The sequence below is a fragment of the Vicugna pacos genome, chromosome 18 (genome assembly GCF_048564905.1).
Source record: "Vicugna pacos chromosome 18, VicPac4, whole genome shotgun sequence".
NCBI lineage: Eukaryota > Metazoa > Chordata > Mammalia > Artiodactyla > Camelidae > Vicugna > Vicugna pacos.
In genome coordinates this window covers 22,657,156-22,680,622 of record NC_133004.1, presented here as the reverse complement: position 1 = coordinate 22,680,622, position 23,467 = coordinate 22,657,156, and the positions used below count along the sequence as shown (strand labels likewise).

General features: G+C 48.8%; 2 protein-coding genes across 6 annotated transcripts in view; one reads left to right on the top strand and one right to left on the bottom strand.

Annotated features, from left to right (window-relative positions):
- PPL (periplakin) overlaps positions 1-4,183 on the top strand; it is a 42,376-nt gene extending 38,193 nt beyond the window's left edge. For all 4 annotated transcript variants that reach the window (XM_072942646.1, XM_072942644.1, XM_072942645.1 and 1 more), the window contains one exon: positions 698-4,183. In XM_072942646.1, the coding sequence (XP_072798747.1) occupies positions 698-3,367 (2,670 nt within the window). In that variant the 3' untranslated portion in view covers positions 3,368-4,183. The remainder of the gene's footprint in view (positions 1-697) is intronic.
- Positions 4,184-4,336: 153 nt separating this feature from the next.
- UBN1 (ubinuclein 1) overlaps positions 4,337-23,467 on the bottom strand; it is a 37,322-nt gene continuing 18,191 nt past the window's right edge. The window contains exons 9-18 of one of the 2 annotated variants that reach the window (XM_015239332.3): positions 22,955-23,084; positions 21,345-21,463; positions 21,068-21,196; positions 20,750-20,893; positions 15,149-15,199; positions 15,010-15,052; positions 12,709-13,926; positions 8,719-8,962; positions 8,356-8,445; positions 4,337-6,475 (exon numbers count right to left, since the gene is read on the bottom strand). In XM_015239332.3, the coding sequence (XP_015094818.1) occupies positions 6,426-6,475; positions 8,356-8,445; positions 8,719-8,962; positions 12,709-13,926; positions 15,010-15,052; positions 15,149-15,199; positions 20,750-20,893; positions 21,068-21,196; positions 21,345-21,463; positions 22,955-23,084 (2,218 nt within the window). In that variant the 3' untranslated portion in view covers positions 4,337-6,425. Of the gene's footprint in view, positions 6,476-6,999; positions 8,446-8,718; positions 8,963-12,708; positions 13,927-15,009; positions 15,053-15,148; positions 15,200-20,749; positions 20,894-21,067; positions 21,197-21,344; positions 21,464-22,954; positions 23,085-23,467 lie in introns of those variants that run through there. The other variant, XM_072942648.1, reaches the window with a different exon arrangement.

Below are 23,467 nucleotides of genomic sequence, written 5' to 3'. Positions count from 1 at the left end.
TACTACTCAAACGTATTCCAACAGGTGGGAAGTAACTCATTCTGCCTCAAACAGCCTGTGAAGCAGGGGGCGTGTGCCCTGCTAACAGGGCTGGGCAGCCCTGGGTGCCCACGCTCCTACTGACATGAGTCTCACCCACGTGTCCCGTCCTACAAGAATTTGCCGAGTACCTAGTAAAAGGTAACTTATTTTTAAAAGTCTGTAACATTTATGACAGCACCCTAATAGTAAGAAACTGGAAGCAACTCCATGTTCATCAGCAGTGGGTGCCTACCTAGGCCAGGGTCCGTCCACACGATGGAAAAGGATGGAGCCGCCACACGACAGGGTGGCACCCTCTGCACCGCCGCGGATTCTCCTAAGTGCAAGGACCAGGGTGCAGAGCGGGGACCACTGTTAGTGCAGAAAAAATAAATGTATTGCCTGTAAAACTATGTGTCTCACAGATGACAGGTGTCCTGTAGGAACAGGACCAGGGGTGACAGACAGCCTTTGTTTCACACTCTTCTGTGGTTTTAAAATATTTCCCCAAATGCAGTTAAACGAGTTGTTCACTGGAGCCTCAGACTCCAGTGAACCTGGCACTGAGGGAGCCCCTTGAGGGTCTCAGGACAACCATTCTGACCTGTCTGCAGGTGGCCAGGTGGGAGCAGGCCGCACGAGTCCAGCTAACCACACACTGTCTTCCCCTTCCCAGCAGCCGGAGGCAGGTGTGAGCCACGAGGCCCTGCCCGGGAGCAAGCCGGGCTTGGGAGCGGAGGAGACGTGGAAGATTCGGAAGGAGCTGGACGAGGAGACCGAGCGGAGACAGCAGCTGGAGAACGAGGTCGAGAGCGCCCGGGAGGAGATCCGGGCTCTGCAGAACCAGAGCCCCCAGGAAGCGGTGGTGAGGAAGGAGGTGCTCAAGAGGGTGCCGGATCCCGCGCTGGAGGAGAGCTTCCAGCAGACGCAGCGGACCCTGGCGGAGGAGCAGCGCAAGAACCGGCTGCTGCAGGAGGAGCTGGAGGCGCTGCAGCTGCGGCTGCGCGGCCTGGAGCAGGAGGCCAGGGACGGCGGGCAGGAATACGTGGTCAAGGAGGTTCTGCGCATTGCGCCGGACCGAGCCCAGGCCGACGAGGTCCTGAGGCTGAGGGAGGAGCTGGAGGAGCTGCGGCGGCAGAAGGGCACCCGGGAGGCCGAGGCCCTCCTCCTGCAGCAGCGCATCGCGGCCCTGGCCCAGGAGAAGAACCGGGCGCAGGAGAAGGTCACGGAGAAGGAGGTGGTGAAGCTGCAGAACGACCCCCAGCTGGAGGCGGAGTACCAGCAGCTGCAGGAGGCCCAGCAGCGGGAGAGCCAGCTGAGGGAGAAGCAGGAGGAGGAGCTGAGCTTCCTCCAGGACAAGCTGAAGAGGCTGGAGAAGGAGCGGGCCATGGCCGAGGGCAAAATCACCGTCAAGGAGGTGCTCAGGGTGGAAAAGGACGTGGCAACTGAGAGGGAGGTGGGCAACCTCCAACGCCAGTACGAGGATGAGGCTGCCAAGGTTCGCGCCAACCAGAGGGAGAAGACGGAGCTGCTCCGAAAGATCTGGGCATTGGAGGAGGAAAACGCCAAAGTGGTCGTGCAGGAGAAAGTGCGGGAGATCGTCCGGCCAGACCCCAAGGTGGAGAGCGAGGTGGCCAATCTCCGCCTGGAGCTGGTCGAGCAGGAACGCAAGTACCGGAGGGCCGAGGAGCAGCTGAAGAGCTACCAGAGCGAGCTGGAGGCGCTCCGGAGGCGGGGCCCCCAGGTGGAAGTCAAGGAGGTGACTAAGGAAGTCATCAAGTACAAGACTGACCCCGAGATGGAGAAAGAGCTTCAGAGATTCAGGGAGGAGATTGTCGACAAGACCAGGCTCATCGAGAGGTGCGACCTGGAGATCTACCAGCTGAAGCAAGAGATCCAGTCCCTGAAAGACACCAAACCGCAGGTGCAGACCAAGGAGGTGGTCCAGGAGATCGTGGAGTTCCAGGAAGACCCCCAAACCAAAGAGGAGGTGGAGTCTTTGAGGGCCCGGCTGTCAGAGGAACAGAAGAAGCAAGTGGACCTGGAGAGGGAGAGGGCGTCCCAAGAGGAGAAAATCAAACAGAAGGAGGAGGAGCTTTCCCAGGTGAAGGAGAAGGTGGTCCAACAGGAAGTCGTCAGGTACGAGGAGGAGCCAGGCCTGCGGGCTGACGTAAGCGCCTTCACCGAGAGCATCGATGCCGAGCTGCGGCAGATTGACAGCCTCCGCGGGGAGCTGCGGCGGCTACAGCGCCGGCGCGTCGAGCTGGAGAGGCAGCTGCAGGAGCTGGAGCGCGAGCGGCAGGCGCGCAGGGAGGCCGAGCTGGAGGTGCAGCGCCTGAAGCAGCGGCTGGCCCAGCTGGAGGAGGAGGGCGGGGAGGCCCGGGAGAAGGTGACCCTCAAGCAGAAGGTGGTGCTGCAGCAGGACCCCCAGCAGGCCCGGGAGCACGCCCTGCTGTCGCTGCAGCTGGAGGAGGAGCGGCACCGGCGGCAGGTCCTGGAGAGCGAGCTGGAGACCCTGAGGAGGAAGCTGGAGCAGCTGGAGAAGATGGAGGTCAAGGAGAAGGTGGTCTTCTCCGAGAGCGTCCAGGTGGAGAGAGGGGACACCGAGCAGGAGATCCAGAAGCTCAGGAGCAGCCTGGAGGAGGAGAGCCGGAGCAAGCGGGAGCTGGATGCGGAGGTGAGCCGGCTGGAGGCCAAGCTGTCGGAGCTGGAGTTCTCCAACTCCAAGTCGTCCAAGGAACTGGACTTCCTCAGGGAAGAAAACCACAAACTGCAGCTGGAGCGGCAGAGCCTGCAGCTGGAGACCCGCAGGCTGCAGTCGGAAATCGAGATGGCGGCGGCGGAGACTCGGGACCTGTGGAGCGTGACGGGGTCGGCGGTGGACCCCGGAGCGCAGCTCGACTCCAGGCTGTGGTCCCTGGAGCGGGAGCTGGAGGACCTCAGGAGGCTCTCCAGAGACAAAGACCTGGAGATCGATGAGCTGCAGAGGCGCCTGGGCTCCGTGGCCGTCAAGCGGGAGCAGAGGGAGAACCACCTGCGGCGCTCCATTGTGGTCATCGACCCCGACTCGGGCCGCGAGCTGTCCCCGGGGGAGGCCCACCGGGCCGGCCTCATCGACTGGAACATGTTTGTGAAACTCAGGAGCCAGGAGTGCGACTGGGAGGAAATCTCGGTCAAGGGTCCCACCGGGGAGTCCTCTGTGATCCACGACAGGAAGTCTGGCAAGAAGTTCTCCATCGAAGAGGCCCTGCAGAACGGAAGGCTGAGCCCTGCCCAGTATGACCGCTACGTCAACAAGGACATGTCCATCCAGGAGCTGGCCGTCCTGGTGTCTGGACAGAAGTAGGCACGGCCCTGCCCTCAGCTTCCTGGAAGCAGACGCCGTCTCTCTCCTGCCCAGCAACCTCCTTGGTGTCTCCTCTCCCTGGCCCCATGCAGAGCCCAGCACATCCCCCCACCCCCACCCAGCCGTCAAGCTGCTCAGAGCACAGCTCACAAGGGCCAAACCATCATCTGACCCGGTGAGTGACCTGCTTCCTCCTCTGATGATTCAAACCCGTGGTGCCCATCTCTTTTCTCCCTTTTCCCACACACTCCCATCAGCAGACTCTGTGACACCTGGAAGCAACTGAAAACTACAAAAGCACAAGACAACAGGGGCAGACAGGCCTGCCCCATGCAGCACTGGCCTTCGCGCCCAGCGGGGGAAACTTGAGGGCAGACAGGCCTCCCCTCCACACCTTTCCCTTCAGCAGCGCTGGCCCCCAGGGCTGCCAACCTGCGTGCACGCCCCTCTGGGATGCTGGCTGCGCTGACTTTTCCATCCGAGGCCTCCAGGTGAGACAGATCTTGGCTCTACGGTGTGTGGACCTGGTGCTCGGGTGAAGCCTAACCATCAAGCCAGACTGTCCCAAGAAAACGCGCCATCAGAAGACTGTCCGTGGTTCTGAAATTAACTCTCCTAGTGGGCTGTGTTGTTGTTAGTCTTAGCTTTGGTGCCTAAGTCCTGCTTACTATCTCACTGGCGTTTGGTAGACTCCACACTCGATTTTTCATCAAATGAATTTTGGGCTCTCTATATCTCATGTATTATGTAAGAAAATGGCAAGCAATAGGGAACTATTTATAGTGCGAAAATAAACACCTGGTGGCTTGATTCTAATTTCATGTTGTGTTTCTGCCTCTTTTGCATGTGAGGCTTATTCCCCAAACCCCTCCTGGCTTTCAGCCAAAATGGATGCACCCCACATACCAGCTCCTAAGGGAGGAAGAACTGCCTGCAAATATGGTAAAAAGGAATGAATGAGAGACGATGTTTTGGAAATCTTGAAACAATTTATTGAGTTGCTTTATACAAGATTAACAATTTCCACACCGCCCCAACACCAACATAGTTGCTGCACAAAAGCCACAGCCCTCTCACATCCAAGAAATGCCCCGGCAAGGAAAGCCCTGCAGCGCTGTGGCCGCGAGCCCGCTCCGCCCGCGGACCTGCCTTGCCATGGCTTTTTAAGTCATTCACTCTTTCGTTACCACAAATAAAGCATCAACAAGGAAAAGAAACCTCATAAACTCCCCATCAAAGAAACGTTTCCCTGAGGCAAGAGGCATCACTAGATTCCTAAGGAGGAGGGTGTCCTGCTCCAGCGGCACGCTCAGTGGCACCCGGGAGGAGGGGCACGGCAGGGGAGGGCGCGGGGGCTCCCAGGGCTCAGCCTGCACGGACGGCCTCTGCGCGGCTCTGAGCTCAGCGATACAAATCTCTTCTTTGGCTCTTTTGCTACTACCTAAGACTATTCTGTAAACAAACTGGAAACCCAAGTTGCAAAAAATATATGTAATAAAGGGATAAGGAATCCACTTAGCCCAATGTGAACACGTGTTGGTTCTTATGTAAAAAAGAAGTTAGAGCAGAGGCCTGGCCGACTAGCTGGCAGACGTCTTGCTCCCCTGGAAACTGGGCAACCCCTGCGTCAATCATGAGTTACTGAGCGCTGTACCCTGGGAGTCAGGAACCAAAAGAGCTGCCTGTGTCTCCACACACAGGCGTACATTCTGACGAGGCTGTTTACTCTCAACATACTTGAAATCACTCAGCTGCAGCAGTCAGTTCAGACTTCACAGGACAGGCAAGTGCCCTAAAAATCCTAGTGAAGCAGCCACTGGCTGAGTGAGAACAGCGTGACGACTTGAGCTCCGGGTCACCGTCCTAGTCTGTCTCTGACGTCCTCTCAAGCTCATCAGCACGTCACCCTTAAGTCAATGCACAGCCCTGCTGCCTGGAAAGCCAGGACCTCGAGGCCTGTTTCTACACAGCAGACGCTTCACAGAGGCCTGTTCCTGCAGCTCCGCCTGAGAATGGTTTCTAAATAAACTGGAATGTCTACCTGTGACTTGGAACCCCTCGCATCCTCGGCCCTCAAAGAGATGAAGAAGGGCCTTGAGGCTCTGTGGTCTGCCTGCATGAATTGTGGAGAAACCAACGGGGCCTTGGCTGAACTGGACCTGGGATTTGGGGCCCAGATGACCTTCAAGTCAGGATGGCACAGATTATGATGTGCAACCATAAAAAACCCAATTAAATAAAACTGGCTATGTCTTAAGTACAGCCGTATCTTTAAAAAAGGTCTTCATCTGAGATCCACTCAGAGCTGAATGGATGTGTGTCTGATTCTGCTCCACCATAAAGGCACTGGAATTATGTCTTCCTAGGAACAACATGACGTGCGAAGAATAGTCCCGTTCTATCCAATGCATTTAATGGTAAGGATGAAAACTGAGCCCAAAATAAGTGTCTTTTAAAAACCCTACCACAGTTGCTGAATCTACAAAGGCCTTTTCTCTAAAAGAGCTTCACGGTCACGTTCAGTGGAGAGACTGGCCCCCACAGTGCAGGGGTCGGGTGTTCGGAGTGCTCTTCAGAGAACAAGGAAAGTCTCCCAGCTGCGGCGTTGGCCAGCCTGGTCCTGTTGGGCACACAGCCTGAGGGTGGAGGGGCACCACAACCATCCAGGGACCCCACGGCAGCCAGAAGGAGCCCCTGACCAGTAGGGCACCATGAGGTACTCTGACCGAATGCGAGGGGTCGGGCGGATCTGAAGCACAGGTGCACCCCCGCGTTGCCTGGCACTAGAGCTCCGAACACGACCTAGCGCGCCCCCAGGCTAGCGCTGCCCCCACAACGATTGTCCGCAGCAGAGCCACGAGGCCCGGAGCACCAGGCCGCTCAGGGCCTCCAGAGAAGCACGGGGCTGCTCCCCACACTGAAGGCACATCACATGTGCCCAGAGACGCTGCACTAAGCGCTCACGCCCTCTCCGGGAGACAACCAATGGCAGAAGGAGCATAGTCATTATCCGGCTTCCGAGACCTCCTTGTTCAGCTTCTAGCCTCTCCTCCGAAAGTCACAACTTCCGGGGTACACTGGGCCCTTTCCCATGAAGCTGAGAAGCATCTGGAAAAGAGTAGGCAAAAACAGAACACAAGTCTTTCAGGAGCTGTGACTCCCCGAAGGCAGCAGTAACCAAACCTCAAGGAGATGACTTCTTAAATAGCAGCAGCCCCTGAACACTGAGTGTTCTAAGGCTCCAATGCCGCCCGGCTACCTGAGCTCGCTGCTCCTGCGTACCTGCGTGTGCGGCCACCGCAGGGGTGATGACTGGCGGGGTACCCCGGTCACGGGGCCGCAGCTCTGCTGCGCACCAGGCCGCATTCTCAGCTATGGCCGCCGACCTGTGGCGGGCAGACTCGGTGGGGAGGCCTGAGGAGCACCCTGAGTGCCCACGCCAACAGAAGACCCTCAGGTCCTCTAAGCACTAGCTCAGAAGCACAGGCATTCTGAGTCCACACAGGAAAGAAGGCGAAGCAGACACCAGTCACAGCTGGGTGGAGCAGACAGCTTTTCTTTACATCCAGGTACTCCTGCAACGTGAGGAACGTCGCAGGGAGAGACATTCAAATAGCCCATTTCAGCACGGATGCTTTTCTGACGGCTTTTTAATATTCACAGGAAAACCAGGAAGGAAATGCTACAAGAAAATGCTTTTCCCTTTTCTGGTAAAGATGCCACAGACCAGTGGTCATGTTTCCAAATGGCTCTTTGATAATTTTCTGTTTGAAAGAGTGTCCCCGAAAGGAAACAGAAGCGGGGCAATCTCTTTCAAAAGCCACAGCTCCTGCCTGAATGGCGAGAGCTGTGACCACCAGCTTGTGGAGTCAGCCCCTGTACCTGACGCTTCTCCAGAGGAAAAGGGAGTGATTGCTGATACTGGCTCAGCCTCCCAGTTTCTTTCTCTGAAGAAGCAACAATTCTACCTTGGGGATTTATGAACCATTCTTGCACCCAGATGGCCTCTGGCGTTCACTACAAACACATGAGCCTCAGGACACGGGGCCAAAGCTCTCGGTGCGGCACACCCAGCTGCGCAGCTGCCCATGGTCCCAGGCCACCAGGGCTACCCCAGACTCAGCTTCCCGAAGACTGGCTCTCCCCTGACCAGTACAGCCCCTGCTCGTTTCTGGAGCAGGTTGAGAGAAGTAAGAAGAGCAGCGGGCTAAACCAAGATCCCATGAGGGCGCACAGCAGCACTGCCTTAAGCGGGCCTAGGAGCCAAGAAGCCTCGCTCCCAGGACAGAGTGAGGCCAACTGCTCACCACACAGGTGCTGGCCCAGGGCGTCTGAACCCTCTTCTCACAGCTGTAAACCCAGGGCTTGCAGAGTGCCCTTTCTGGCATCACTGTTCTATGGGGAGGAGAGGCAAGGGAAGAATGGGAACGCTGCCTCAGTCCAGTCATGTCCCACATCTCTGCGTTCACGTCTGAACTGAACTGAAAGCATCTCCTCTCGTGGATACACGCTGACATCAGAGGTAAGGGTCCGTCCTGAAGCCACTGTCACCTGTCGCTGCTACGTGGACTTTCCCTTTCACTTTAACTAAGCTGAGAGAGTCTGCTGTTAGCTGGCAGGGGAAGCCGTGAGAACTGAAAGGCCTGCAGTGCCCCAGCGAGCCCTCGGGCAATCAGCACCATGACCCTTCTAGTCCTGCTAACTGAAGAGGAAAGGCTGAGCTAAGGGGTGGGAACTCCTTAGCCTTGCACACAGGCCACCACGACATCCTCTGTGATCACACTGGGTAGGGCAGGCCTGGAAAATGTCAAAAGCTGTAGGAGCCTGTGTCATTCTGAGTACCCACAGAGCCAGAGCCTCAGAGGACAAACCAAGACAACACGGTGATGACAAGGTGCAGACATCGAAATCCTTGGCAGCAGACAAGACCTCTGCTGGGGGAGGGGCACGGCCCATCGTGCGCGTGGCACCGACCACCTGGGAATTACCTGGCAGGCTCTGCGGGATGTGAGTGGACACGGCGGGGTGTGGGACAGGCGCTGCGCGGGGCGGGCTGGAGTGCAAGCCAGCCAGGAGACCTGAGAGAAAACAGAGGAGGGAGAGAAGGACAAAGCGCACACACTGAGGACAAGGAGGAGAGCAGCCTGGGCGCTGAGCCCCAGACAACATACTGGAACAGTTCTGGGTGGAAACTCCAAGGGGGCTCAGTACAGTCCCCGGGAAGGCTGCCCATGGTCACACACCAGACAGATATAGGAACCCAGCACGTGACAACAAGACTCGTGGGTCACACAGAGGCACTGGGGCACCTGGCATACCTCCAGCGTGAGGGAGGAAGGAGACACACTTACTGTGGCTGAGGCCGTGGTGGAACGTCCCGGGTGCAGGGCCTGTGACGATGGCATCCTTGGAGACCCCTGCCTTGGCAGGGGAGTCGGCGCTAAAGGAGAATACGTGGAGGGGAAGCTGGGAGATAATCCCCAGGGGGTTCGAGTTCAAGGTCCCGGGCAGCTTTGGGCTGCCTGCCTTGTAGGACGAAGACAGCAGATTTAAGGGTGAGGAGCTGGTCAGCAGCACAGCCCCACTCGTTCCTTTCTGGGGAAGAAGCACACACAGGGGTCAGAACTGCAGCCCTGCCCACAGCTCACTCACAGACCAAACCTGGTAACTGACGGGGGGTGGGACGGGTCAGGGAACACGCCCATGGCTACATCAGCTGCCCCTTCTGAAGGCATCCCCTCCACTGCAGCCCCAGAGGAGGGCAGGCTCTGTAAATTGGCACAGAACAGCTCCCAGCACAGAGTTCATTTTAAAAAGCAGGTATTCAAAACCAGACAAGACACTATCAAGACAAAAAAAAAGAAAGAAAACTGCAGCCCAGTTTCTTTGATGAATATAGATGCAAAATTTCTCAACAAAGTATCAGCAAACAGAATTCAACACATTAAAAAAAGTTCATACACTACAATCAAGTGGGGTTCATCCCAGGGACACAAGGATGGTTCAGCACATGCAAATCAGTCAAAACGATACACCACATCCACAAGAGGAAGGACAAGAACCGTATGACATCTCAATAGATGCAGAAAAAGCTTTTGACAAAATTCAATATCCATTCATGATTAAAAAAAAAACAACCTCTTACAAAGTGGGCACAGAGGGAACATACCTCAATATAATAAAAGCTGTTTATGACAAACCGACAGCCAACATAATACTCAATGGTGTCAAGTTGAAAGCCTTCCCACTAAAATCTGGAACAGGACAGCGATGCCCACTCTCACCACTGCTATTCAACATAGTACTGCAGGTCTTGGCCACAGCAATCAAACAAGAAAAAGAACTAAAAGGGATCCAAATAGAAGGGAAGAGGTAAAACTGTCACTATATGCAGAATGACATGACACTATATACAGAAAGCCCCAAAGATTCCATACAAAAACTACTAAAGCTGATAAACAAATTCAGCAGGGTAGCAGGATGCAAGATTAACATACAGAAATCTGTTGCATTTCTTTACACTAACAGTGAAATACCAAAAAAGGAAAGTAAAAAAAAAATCCCTTTTAAAAATTTTATCAAAAAAAAATACTTAGGAATAAACCTGATCAAGGAGGTGAAAGACTTATAGGCTGAGAACTATAAAACACTGATAAAGGAAATTAAACATGACTTAAAGAAATGGAAAAATATCCCATGCTCTTGGATAGGAAGAATCAATGTTGTCAGAGTGGCCGTACCACCCACAGCAATCTACAGATTTAATACAATCCCTATCAAATTATCCAGGACATTTTTCACAGAACTAGAACAAATAATTCTAAAAAAAATTTTTTTTTCAAATGGAGGTGTTAAGGATTGGACCCAGGACCTCAGGCATGCTAAGCATGGACTCTACCACTGAGCTATACCCAGTCCCCAATCCTGAAATTTACATGGAATCACCAAAGATCCAGAATTGCCAAAGCAATACGGAAGAAAAAGAACGAAACCGGAGGCATAACCCTCACAAACTTCAAACAATACTACAGAACGACAGTAATCAAAACAGTGGGGTATTGGCACAAAAACGGACACATGGGTCAGTGGAACAGAATGGAGAGCCCAGAAATAAACCCACACACCTATGGTCAATTAATCTTCGACAAAGGAGGCAAGAATATACAATGAAGAAAGACAGTCTCTTCATCAAGTTGTGCTGGGAAAGCTGGACGGCTGTATGTACATCAATGAAGTTAGAACACTCCCTCCCACCGTACACAAAAATAAACTCAAAATAGCTTAAAGACTTAAACATAAGACAGCACACCATAAACCTCCTAGAAGAGAACATGGGAAAAACATTCTCTGATACAAATACTAGCAAACAAACCAAAGCAACAAAAATAAAAACAAAAATAAACAAATGGGACCTAATTAAACTTACAAGCTTTTGCACAGCAAAGGAAACTATAAATGAAATGAAAAGACAACCTACGGACTGGGAGTAAATATTTTCAAATGATTCAACTGACAAGGACTTAACTTCCAGAACATACAAACAGCTCATATAACAACACAAAAAATAAACAATCCAATCAAAAAATGGGTAGAAGATCTAGACATTTCTCCAGTGAAGACCCACAGATGGCTAACAGGCACATGAAAAGATGTTCAATAGTGCTAATTATTAGAGAAATGCAAATTAAAACTACAATGAGGTATCACCTCACATTGGTCAGAATTGGCATCGTTAAAAAGTCCACAAAGGATAAACGCTGGAGGTGTGGGGAAAAGGGAATCCTCCTACACTGTTGGTGGGAATGTAATTTGGTGCAGCCACTATGGCAAACAGTACGGTGACTCCTTAAATAACTAAAAACAAGAGTTACTATATGATCCAGCAATCCTAATCCTGGGCAAATATCCAGAAAAAAACTCTAACTCAAAAAGATATATGCACCCAAGTGTTCAAAGCAGCACCATTTACAATAGCCAAGATGTGGAAGCAGCCTAAATGTCCATGAACAGATGACTGGATAAAGATGTTGTGGTATATTTATACAATAGAATACTACTCATAAAAAGAATGAAATACTGCCATTTGCAGCAACATGGATGGACCTAGAGATTATCATTTGAAGTCAGAAGGAGAAAGACAAATACCATATATCACTGATATGAGGAATCTAAAAAAATGATAGAAATGAACTTATTTACAAAACAGAAACAGACTCACAGACATAGAAAACAAACTTGTGGTTACCAAAGCAGAAGGGGGTGGGAGGGATAAATTAAGAGTCTGGGATTGGCAGATACAAACTGCTATATATAAAATAAACAAGTTCCTACTGTATAGCAGATGGAACTATATTCAATATCTTGTAATCTATAATGAAAAAAATTAAGACTATCTATCTATCTATCTATATAACTGAATCACTATGCTCTACACCAGAAACACAACATTGTAAATCAACTATACTTCAATTAAAATAAATTAAAAAAAATAAAAAATGAAAAGCAGGTATTGAATGTGCCTCCTTTGTGCAAGAAAGGGAAGAATATCATATACAGACACCCACAAATACAGGTAATATGTGAATGTATGCACTAATATACATAAAACATACACATACATTTGTATGTATTAATCTTTGTTTTAAGAAAGAAATAGGGAAAAAACCTGGAAACTAAGGAATGCAGTTACAGGGGCTGCAGGAACAGGGCAGAGACAAATGAACCCTTGCTGAACATACCTTTCTATAGTTTTGTCCTTTGCAACCACATAGTTGTCTTATATGTTGGAAAAATAGAGAAAAAAAATCTCTCATTTCCCCAACTGCATCCAGACTTCTTATAATTACCCACAGGCAAGCCTCATTAACCACTGGACTCCGTCAAATCACCTGTGTCTGACCTGCAGCGTCTTTCCAAACCCAATCAAAACAATCACTCTTAGAAGGTACTGATCTTCCTGGGGCAGGAACATCTCCACAGAACTAGTGGTCGGAGACACAGTGTTAATCTCACTTAGTTGCTTGGAGAGATGGACAGGTAGAAGGCTACGGAAGGAAAGCTTCCTGGCTCTTTCTACATCACCCACACCCACAGCCTCCCTGCAAACACGGTGCTGACTAGTCCTTTCCCTCCGCTCATCCTAAGGAGACGTTTGGGGCTCTCCTGGGATTCCTGCCACCAGAACAGTAAAGACTTGAAAACAGGAAGCCCAGTTCTCCTCCCGATTTCCAAGCTCTGTTCCTACCTGACCGCCAGTGTCAGACCTCACTCTCTGACCAGGGCAAGGCAAGCAGCCCTGCCTGTCCTCAGGGCCCCTAGGGGCTGGGCTGCGTGGTACTCACTGGCAAGGAGGTAGACGATGTCACGCTGCTAACTGCACTGGGCTTCAGGGAGGAGGTCAGTAACTTTGCCACCCCCTGGGTCCCACCGCTAGAATCTCCATTTGGACCACCGGGAGGGGCCACCAGGGTCAGCTTCTGGGAAGCAGGCGTTTTTTTCACTCCAGAGCCTGTGGCGGGTCGGCTGGTGGGCTGCCCTGTGGAGGAAGGCTGCACCCCAGGGAGCAGGTTCCCGGATGTAGAGCTCTGGACCGGTGTTCCTCCGGAGGAAGAGCTGCCAGAGGAAACCCCATGTTTGGAGAGAGAGCCAGCAAAGGGACTGTTCTTGTAAGACGGCCCTGAAGAGCTGGCTGGGTGCTGTTTTGCTGGATGGCTCAGGGCAGCGGAGGACGAAACTGGCGTCTTGTGAGAACTGCTGCTGGAGGCTGGCGTTCCTCCTGAGCAGGCCGGTGTGGAGGGATGGAAGCTCTGGCCTTTGGTAGCTGTCTTGACAAGCTGGAGGAGGGACCGGTGACACTGAGGGGAGGCAGGCTTTGGGCCCTGGAGCTTACCGACAAATGGTGTTGCGGGGGTGAAGCTCTTCTGCTGAGTGCCTGCATGAAAGACTTTGACCTGGGAGCCAGGCACGGGAGCTACCGCCTGGGCTGCGTGAGACGTCCGTGGCAAACCGTGGTGCTTGGTTTTGGATGGGTGCACTTCTGACAGGCCTTTGCTAAGGGGACCCTGACAGGACAGCTCTTTGTAGCCAGAACTCTCTGATTTTTTCTCCTGAGAGGACTGCCCCAGTGCCAGAGCCTGTTCAGCCAGAAAATTGAGGGGTGACTGCAAGGAGCTAGAGGGTGGTGGGGCAGAAGGGCTGGGCTTCGGAAAGTTCCTTTTTTCTTCCGTACATAAAACACCTGCAACTTTCTCTGCAGGCGCTTTCGAGGGTGCGGGCAGTGTGAACTCAGAGCTCCCGCTGGCTCTGCTATTCAGTGCAGCCAGTTCCTTGGACACAGCCTCCAGCGATGAGGCTGAATTACGGATCAAGTCTCCATCCAACGAATCCTCCAGGTTGATAGGAGCAGGATTAGCAAGGCTGCCAGACGCCTGGGACGAGAGCTCCCTGTTCGCAGCTCCAGTACTCAGGCCTCCTCCCAGGTGTTCTGAAGGCAAAGCAAGGGGGCTGCCAATCTGGCCTGATGGGACGGAAACCTTTTTATCAGGCTTAGTAGATGGTTCCTAAAGGAAAGCAGAAAGGCTGTTTAGAAACGTCCAAAGATGCCAACACTGGCCTTGCTGTGAGAACACAAGCGTGAGAATACAAGACAAAGAAGCAGGCCTTCCTGTGCAATCAAAGAGCAAGGTAGGAAGAGAGCAGGTGCCAGGCCTGCGTGGACCTGGACCACCTTCTGCACAGGGCTGGGGCTGGGGCTGGGCTGACCCAAGCACGCACACGTACGCCAATGGGGAAACTCTTCGTGCTGCTTCTGAAAAAGTACAAAACTCGAGCAAGGAGATGCTCCCCTTACTGGCCCTCACACTAGCTCAGTGCTCCTAGCTGCAAGCTGAAAGTGCTGTGTGGCACAGGGACTGCCTTAGTTTCCTTCCCCTCCTTGGTCTTCCCAGCACTCGTCCCCTCAGGGGGCTCAGGAGCCGGGCCTGCCCCATCATTCTCGCTGCCCAAGCGACGCTGCAGGAGTTCAGCATACACTAAGGAAAAACTGATCTGCGTGGTCATTCCCTCAGACTGTTCAGGTATGCTGGAGGGCACTACAAAGCCTCAGGAACAGGCAAAAATTTAGTGAAACAGCAATTTTTCCTGCACGGAGAGATCTCTGCAACATCGAAGTCATTTCAGTCTCTAGTCTCCAAGCATCGCACACACCCCCATGTCTGCCAGGTCAGCTCGACAAAGCCTCCCATCCTGCCCAGGGCAGATCCAGGTTAACCTGCACTTGGCTAGCAGGGTGCTCTTCCATAAGAGATTATGAGAATTCACAGTGCAACGCCTTCACGTCTGCAAGGGCTCACTGCTCCTCAGAGGGCTGTCAGGGAGACCTCACTTAGTCCCACAACAGCCCCAGGAACTGGCCAGATGGGTGCTGTTTCCTAGAACTGAGGCTGGAGGGCCCTAGTGGCCCAGCTCAGGTCTCTCCTTCCAACCCAAGGCCCCTCCTATGGGCCAGGATGCCTCTTGGTACAACCTCAAGAGTGCCATCCTGAAGATCTGTGCTCCAGACCAGGAAAGCTCAGTGAGCTTCCAGGAGCATGGCTGCAGAGAGATAAGAACAGATGGCACATGACCTGGGCAGGCTGACTCACCTTCACCTTCATTTTGGAAGAGACCATGACTTTCTTCTTGGCCCTGTTCAAAGGAATGAACACAGGAAAGGTTTAGAGGAGATTCATGAAGGAGATAAAACCCCACAGTCTTGACAAGCGAAAATGCTGAGACACTCACAGGATTGATGTCACGTGCCCGTGGCCTCGTCTGCTCTCCTTAAACAGAGTCCTGGAACAAACAGAACACTAGCAGGTTTGCACAAGTCCCCTGAAAGCAGACTGCCCCCAGAGCCTTCCTACCTCCCTGGCAGTGAGTGCCTGTCACTCACTAAATGTCGGCAGGCTAGTGAGAGGGCCTAGAGTAGCTGCAGGGGGCCCCTGAAAGCCAAGGACCTAGGATTCACCAAAAACACCATGGCTTTGCCCCCAAACCTCTTGTGGTGATTTTTTTTCCCCTAAAGGCAGGTATACTTTCCTTATTGCCTATTCTCATCGCCTCCAAGAGTAAAATGTGAAGTGACCCATGGCATGTCTTTTCCCCGAGAAACTCAACAGAAGTTTCTTTATGCCCTTCCCTATGTACCTTCAGGAGTCCAGTCTATAAGGTGAGAAGAGCAATTCTATTTAAAGGGACACAGAGACAAGAAAAGGCTCCAAGACTTGTCAAACCCACAGAAGAACCAGGCCCAACCAAGAGCACTAGCCCCAAGAGCAAGATCCTGGGAACATGGCCAAGTAGGAGGCACTAGGAATGGTCTCCCGACCTGGGCAACAACTGCCCCGGCAGCAGCTGTCTACTGGAACTATTCTGGAATTCTGTTCAAGTCTGTTCAAGGCTTGTAACTTCTAGGGGATGACCTAGATGGGTAAATGGTGGTTAATTTCAGTCAGTTTCAGCTCTCAGCACAGCAGCAGCTGCCCTTCCCCCACCGGGTGTTCCTGGAGAGCTTGCAGGAAGGAGGGTGAGCAAAAAGGACCCCGTCCTCCAAAGACGGGGGGTTGGTGCTCTGAAGACTGATTGCTGCTTCTGGTCACAGGCGCAGAGAGGCCACCACCATGGTTGCTGCCCCTCCCCCACTGCTGCAGCACCTGCCCTACTAGCTGAAGTGACCAGCCAGGGGATTTAAAGGACTGGGACCCCTTTTTAACCCTCTTCTTCTTCTTCTTCTTCTTTTTTTTTTTTTTCCACTTTTCCCTTCAGGAGTCAGACATTAAAGACTAAAACATCAAAAAAAAAAAAAAAAGGCAAAAACTGCACACATGGGGAAAATTAGAAAGTGACTGTGTATGCCCAAGCAGAAGCTCAGAAGAGACCTAAGAACAACACATTAAGATCACCCCTCAGGCTGAGTGATCCAGAGACAGCCTGCAACATCAAAAACACACAAAAACAATGTAAAAAAGCAGCAAACCCCAGGGAAGGGAGAGAATCTGATTTCCAGAGTTACCACGTTAGTAGATTCAAATGTGCAGTGTTCAATAAAAAAAATCATAAGGCAAACGGAGAAACAGTAAATTATGGCCCAAAGGGAAAAAAAACCACATCAGCAGAAACTGTCCCTGAAAAAGACCAAACAGCAGACACACTACACAAAAACAATTGTTTTAAAGATGCTCAAAGAACTGCAGGAAGATGCAGAGAAAGTTAAGAAAATAATGTGTGAACGAAATGGAAATATGAATAAAGAGACAGGAAACCTAAAAAGAAATTCTGGAGCTGAAAAGCATAATAAGTGAAGTGAAAACTTCACTAGAGGGCTTCAAAGGCAGACTTTAGCAGGCAGAAAAAAGAAACAGTGAACTTGAAACAGAACAATGAAAATCATCAAGTCTGAGGAACAGAAAGAAAAGACTGAAGAAAAGTGAACAGTCTAAGGGACCTGTGGGACACCACCAAGCAGACACCCGCCCCACACATAGCGTGGATGTCTCAGAAGGATGAGAGAAAGAAAGGGGTCCAGGGAAGAGTGGAAGAAATAGCAGCTGAAAACTTCTGAAATGTGAAAACAAGTGATACAAATGTGAATACATGAATACAAACAATCCAAGAAGCTCAGTGAACTCCCAATAAGATGAACTCAAAGAGACCCACACCAAAACACATTACAATCAAACTTTCAGAAGCCGGAGCCAAAGAGAAAATATTGAAAGTGTCGAGAGAGAATTGAATCACCACATACAAGGGATCCCAATAAAATGATCAGCACATTTCTCATCAGAAACTTTGGGGAGGCGGGTGGGAAGGGATAAACTGGGAATTCAATATTTGCAGACACTGATTGGTATATATAAAATAGATAAACAAGTTTATGCTGTATAGAACAGGAAAATATATTCACTATCTTGTAGTAGCTTATAGTGAAAAAGAGTATGAAAATGAATATACGTATATTCATGTATGACTGAAGAATTGTGCTGTACACCAGATATTGACACAACATTGTAAACTGACTACACCTCAATTAAAAAAAAAACTTAAAAAAAAAAGCAAAGAAACTTTGGAGGCCAGAAGACAGTGGACTGATATACTCCAAGTACTTAAGAAAAAAAAATACTGTCAAGCAAGAATCCTGTATCTGACAAAACTGACCTTCAAGAGTGAGGGAGAAGGGAGAAAAAAAAAAAGAGTGAGGGAGAAATTAAGTTGTTCTCGGATAAATAAAAGCTGAAGGAGTTCATGATCTAAAAACCTACAGTGTAAGAAATGCTCCAGAATCCTGTGGGTGAGATGAAAGGCCACAGGCAAAGCCGTCTGCACAAAGATCTCAAAAATGTTAGCACGTGGCCATTATAAAAGCTAGTGCCATTGTAACACTGGTTTATAACCACACTTTTTGTCTTCTACATGATTTAAGAAACTAATACATTTAAAGAAAAAAATTAGTTTAAAGCTAATGTTTGGTTTGTGACTCCTAATCTTGTTTTCTACGTAATTTAAGAGGCATTAAAAAAAATTATTAGTTTATGTTTTGGGGACACAATGTATAAAAATGGAGTTTTGTGACAGCAATGGACAGCTGTCAGGGAGCAGAGTTCCTGTATGTTAATGAACTTACAGAAGTAAGTCCCTCCTTATCAGTCATTACTTTAAATGTAAACGATTCAACACTGTAATCAACTACATGGTGTCTACGAGATCCAAAGACAAGAACAGACTGAAAGTAAAAGGATGGAAAAGATACTCCGTGCAAATAGTTATCAAGAGAGCAGAGGCAGCTATATTAATATCAGACAAAACAGACTTTAAATCAAGGAAAGTTTCCAGGAGATAAAGAGGGTTCAATACAGCAAGAAGATACAACAATTAAAAACATGCATGCATCTGACAGACCATTAAAATATATGAAGCAAAAACTGATGGAACTGAAGGAAGAAATAAACAGTTCTACAATAAAAGCTGGAGACTTCAATACCCTTCACAAAAATGGATAGAACAACCAGACAGAAGACAAATAGAGGACTTAACACAATAAACCAACGAATCTACTAGACAGGTATAAAACATTCTATCCAACAACAGAAAATACATTCTTCTCAAGTGCACATAGGACATTTCCCAGGATAGACCACGTGTAAGGCCATAAACGAACTCACCATAGATTTTAAAAGACAGACAATATACAAAGCATCTTCTCTGACCACAATGGGATGAATTCAGAAATGAATAACAAAAGGAAAACTAACAAAATCATGGGGAAATAACAAATGGCAGATTTACTAGACAAAAACAACTTTTAACAACACACTTTTAAACAATCAATGGATCAAAGAAGAAATCACAAGGGAAATTAGAAAACACTTAACAGATGAATGAAAATGAAAACACAACATACCAAAACCTATGGGACACAGTGAAAAGTAGTGCTAAGGGGGGAAATTTATAGCTATTAATGCTTACATTAAGAAACAAGACTTGTAATAACCAATAATGGGAAAGAATCTGAAAAGGAATATGTATCTATATATACATATTACTGAATCACTTTGTTACACACCTGAATCTAATACAACACTGTAAATCAACTATACTTCAATAAAAAGTTGTTTGTTCTGGGGGAAAGAAAGTTGTTATTAATAAGGTGCATTTTAAAACAAGCAAACAAAAAGAGACAAGAAAGGTATCAAATCAACAATCTAACTTTACAACTTAAGGAACCAGAAAAAGAAGAACTAACCCTAAAGCTAGTAGAATCAAGGGTATAATAAAGGTTAGAGCAGAGATGAACAAAACAGAGGATAAACATGGTTACAGGTCTGTTCAGGTTTTCTGTTTCTTTGTGATTTAGACTGTAAGTGTTTTGTTTCTAGGGATTTGCCCATTTCATCTAAGTTGAAAGACACTATCCATAGAGTAAAAAGGTAACCCAGAGAACAGGAGAAAATATTTGGAAATTATGTATCTGGTAAGGGATTAATATCCAGAACATACAGTGAACTCCTAAAACTCAACAACAACAAAAAAACAAGCAAATTGATTCAAAAATGGGTAAAGGACTTGAATACACATTTCAGCAAAGAAGATACACAGATGGCCAGAAAGTACGTGAAAAGATGCTCAACATCTTTAGTGAAGTGCAAATCAAAACTACAGCGAGACACCACCTCATACCCACTAGGGAATCAAAACACAAAATCAAGTGTTGGTGAGGATGTGGAGAAACTGGAAGCCTGTGTACTGCTGGTGGGAATATAAAAAGGTAACAGCCACTGTGAAAAACATTATGGTGGCTCCTCAAAAAATTCAACATAGTATTACCATATGGTCAATACTTCCAGGTCTGGGTATATAGGTGAAAGAACTAAAAGCAGGGTCTTGAAGAGATATCTGTACGCCCATGTTCAAAACAGCATTACTCACAACAGCTTAAATGGGGAAGCAACACAAGTATCTTCAACTGATGAAATAGTAAGCAAGATGGTGTATATACATACAATGGAGTATTAGTCAGCCTTAAAAAGCTACAGCATGGCTGAACCTTGAAGACATTATGCTAAGTGACTTAAGTAAGCCAGTCACAAAAAGACAAATGCTTTGTATGGTTCCACTTACATGAGGTACTCAGAGCAGTCAAAGTCAGAGACAAAGTAGAATGGTGTCCGTGGTAGAGAGGGAAGTGTGGAGTCACTGTTTAATGGGTACAGAGTTACAGTTTTATAAGATGAAAAGAGTTCTGGAGATGTACGGTAGTGATGGTTGCACAACAATGTGAATGCGTTTACCACCACCGAACCGTGCACTTCAAGACGCTAAATTTTATGTTAAGTGTATTTCACCACCCCCACACACAAATTTTTCTTTTAAACAACACTAGCTCCAGGTAACTTCCTCTGTGTACTGCAGACGTAGTCTGTTCATGGGAAGCTACATAACAAAAAATAGCCTGTGAGGGAAAAAAAAGCCTGGCACTTAACTCCAAGAAGTAGTCAGCCCTGCTACTTGCAAATAAGACTTCTGTTTGGAATATTATAATGTTCCCAACGTGGATCTGTCTCTCAGCTTCCGGTAGGAGCCCTTACCTCAGACTAAGGTGGGATGAGCATGCAAGCCAATCTGAACTGAAGCAGGACAGAAAAATGACAGAAGAAACCCCACAGATAACTGCCCTCTTCTGGGGAAGACAGAGAAGCACCTGTCCCCCCTCCCCAGCCTGGTTACTCAGGAGAGATCAGTGTTGATGCCACTAGACAGTGACTCTGAGGGAAGGGCTCTGTTGGACTGGCACAGAAGCAGCACCCAAATGTCTCTTTGCCGCAAGAACATTCCACCATGGGCCCTCACCTGGCCTGCATCCAGCCTTTGGGCCAGAGAGGTTTGACCTCAGCATCCAGAAACGCCTTCACGTAGTCCTCCCAGGACTGGGCCTTGCTCCTCTCCAGGTCATAGCTCTCCAGCTTGATCTTCACCACCTGACAGAGCAGCTCCCTGAGGAGTGGGCAGAAGTCAGAAACTGCAAACTATGCCGAAAGTTTCTTCAAGGTTTCAATCCTGTGCTTTCAGCAGCCCTGACTGAAGTAAATGACTCTAACCTTCATTAGAAATACTCAGACCTTGGCCCCACACGCCCTCCCCTGAGGCAAGCTCCCAGTTTGGGCACACCTGATTTCATCGTTCCACTGGAACTTCTTCCGGGGCCCCATTATCCTCCTGCCCCCCTTTTCTTCATCTTCTTCCTCATCAGAACAAACCCGTTCTCTCTGCTCCTTGTCTTTCTCCTCTTCCAGCATCCTAGTGGGCGGACAGAATTAAGTAGGACCCTTAGGTCACCACAGAGCTGCTTCCTCCTGCCCCCAACTCCTGCCCCTCCCCATTCCGGCCTCAGGACTTCTAAGAAAAGGAGGTGAGAATGCTGAAGGGAGCCATGGGACACACTTACTTAGCGACCTTGGCTTGCGTGTGTGCCTGGCATTCATCCTGGTACTTGGCCATCTGCTCTGGCATCGCCCTGCCAATGGCTTCCTTAAGCTTCTGGAGAGGCTCCTTCAGACGCCCCCCCTATGCAGAAAGCGGGACATATCACAAGTCTGGTTTATGCATCACATTTTTTGTTTTTGTTTCAAGCTTTTTTTTTTAAATTTATGCATTTATTTTACAACACCATATTTTTAAAGCTGACCTATAGTTGATGTACAATATTATACGTTACAGGAATACAATATAGTGATTCACAAATTTTTAAATGTTATACTCTATTTATAGTTATTATCAAATATTGGCTATATTCCCCATGTTATACAGTACATCCTTGTAGCTTATTTTTTTAAAATATATTTTTACTGAAGTATAGTCAGTTTACAATGTTGTGTCAATTTCTGGTGTACAGCACAGTATTTCAGTCATACATGAACATACATGTATTTGTGTTCATATTCTTTTTCAACATCAGTTACTACAAAATATTGAATATGGTTCCCTTTGCCATACAGTATAAACTTGTTGTTTATCTATTTAATGTATATTAGTTAGTATCTGCAAATCTCGAACTCCCAATTTATCCCTTCCCACCCCTCCTTGGAGCTTTGTTTCTTTAAGCCTTTTTTTCTGTTTTTAATGGAGGTACTGGGGATCGAACCAGGGACCTCATGCATGCTGAGGATGCGCCCCACCACTGAGCTGTGCCCCCACTCCTTGTAGCTGATTTTATACCTGATAGTGTGTACCTCTTAACTTCCACCTCCATCTTGTCCCTCCCCCTCCCCTCCCCACTGGTAACTAATTCCTTCTCTATGTCTGTGAGTCTGCTTCTTTTCTGTTATATTCACTAGTTTGTTGTATTTTTTTAGATTCCACATGTAAGTGATATCTTACAGTATTTGTCTTTCTCTGTCTGATTTATTTCACTTAGCACAATGCCCTCCAAGTCCATCCATGCTGTACACCAGAAACTAACACATTTAAAATCAACTTACTTCAATTAAAAAGCAAACACAGAATCAACCAACCCATTTAAAATATGGGCAGAAGAACTGAGCAGACATTTTTCCAAAAGAGGACATGCAGATGGCCAACAGGAACATGAAAAGCTGCTCAACATCACTAATAGCAGGGAAATGCAAATCAAAATCATGAGACACCATTTCACACCTGTCAGAATAGCCATCATCAAAAAGAGAACCAATAACAAATGTTTGGGATGATGTGGAGAAAAGGGAACCCTTTACACTGCTGGTGGGAATGTAAATTGGTGCAGCCATTATGGAAAACAATATGGAGGTTTCTCAAAAATCTAAAAACAGAACCACCATATGGCCCAGCAATTCCACTCCTGGGCAGATATCTGAGAAAAACAAAAATGTTAATTCAAAAAGATACATACACCCTGCTATTAACAGCAGCATTATTTATAATTGCCAGGACTTGGAAGCATCCTAAGTTACACATCTCTTCTTAGACTGAAGACACATGACAGGAATCATTGCAGGAGGCAGTGCAGCAGCACAGCTGGCACCTGCCCGAAGCCAGGGGCTCCACAGCAAAGTCACCCACCTGTTCACAGAGGTGCAGTTTTCGCGCGCGTTTGACCAGGGTGTCCTTGCTGCACGGCAGGAAGGAAGCAAGGTAGGCGTACACCCCAGAACGAGTCTGGCTGCTCAGCTCCCGGGTCTGTGCCTCTATGCTGAAGAACAGAGCAGAGTTACTTCAGCTCCTCTCGTCATCAGGGCGCCCCACAACGGAGGGGAAAGCTGGCAGCCAAGAGCAGGTCAAACCTTCTCTCGCTGGTCACACAGCGTAACTGAGCGGCCAATCAACAGACCTCCAGCAGTGACCAAACTCAATGAACTTGGCTAAAGTGGATCAAGACTCTGAGGTCAAAGGCAAGACCAAGTCAAAAGTAGCTGAGAAAACAAGCTCTGAAGCCCCGAGTTTCATAAACAAAGAAAATGTAAAAACCTTCTGAAGTGGAAAGTAATCAAGTTACTTGGAGCCAACAGGAAATACTTTCTAGCAGAGTTTCCGTTTTCCTAGTTCCCAGTTCTACCCGTGTTTAGGTGGTCAGTG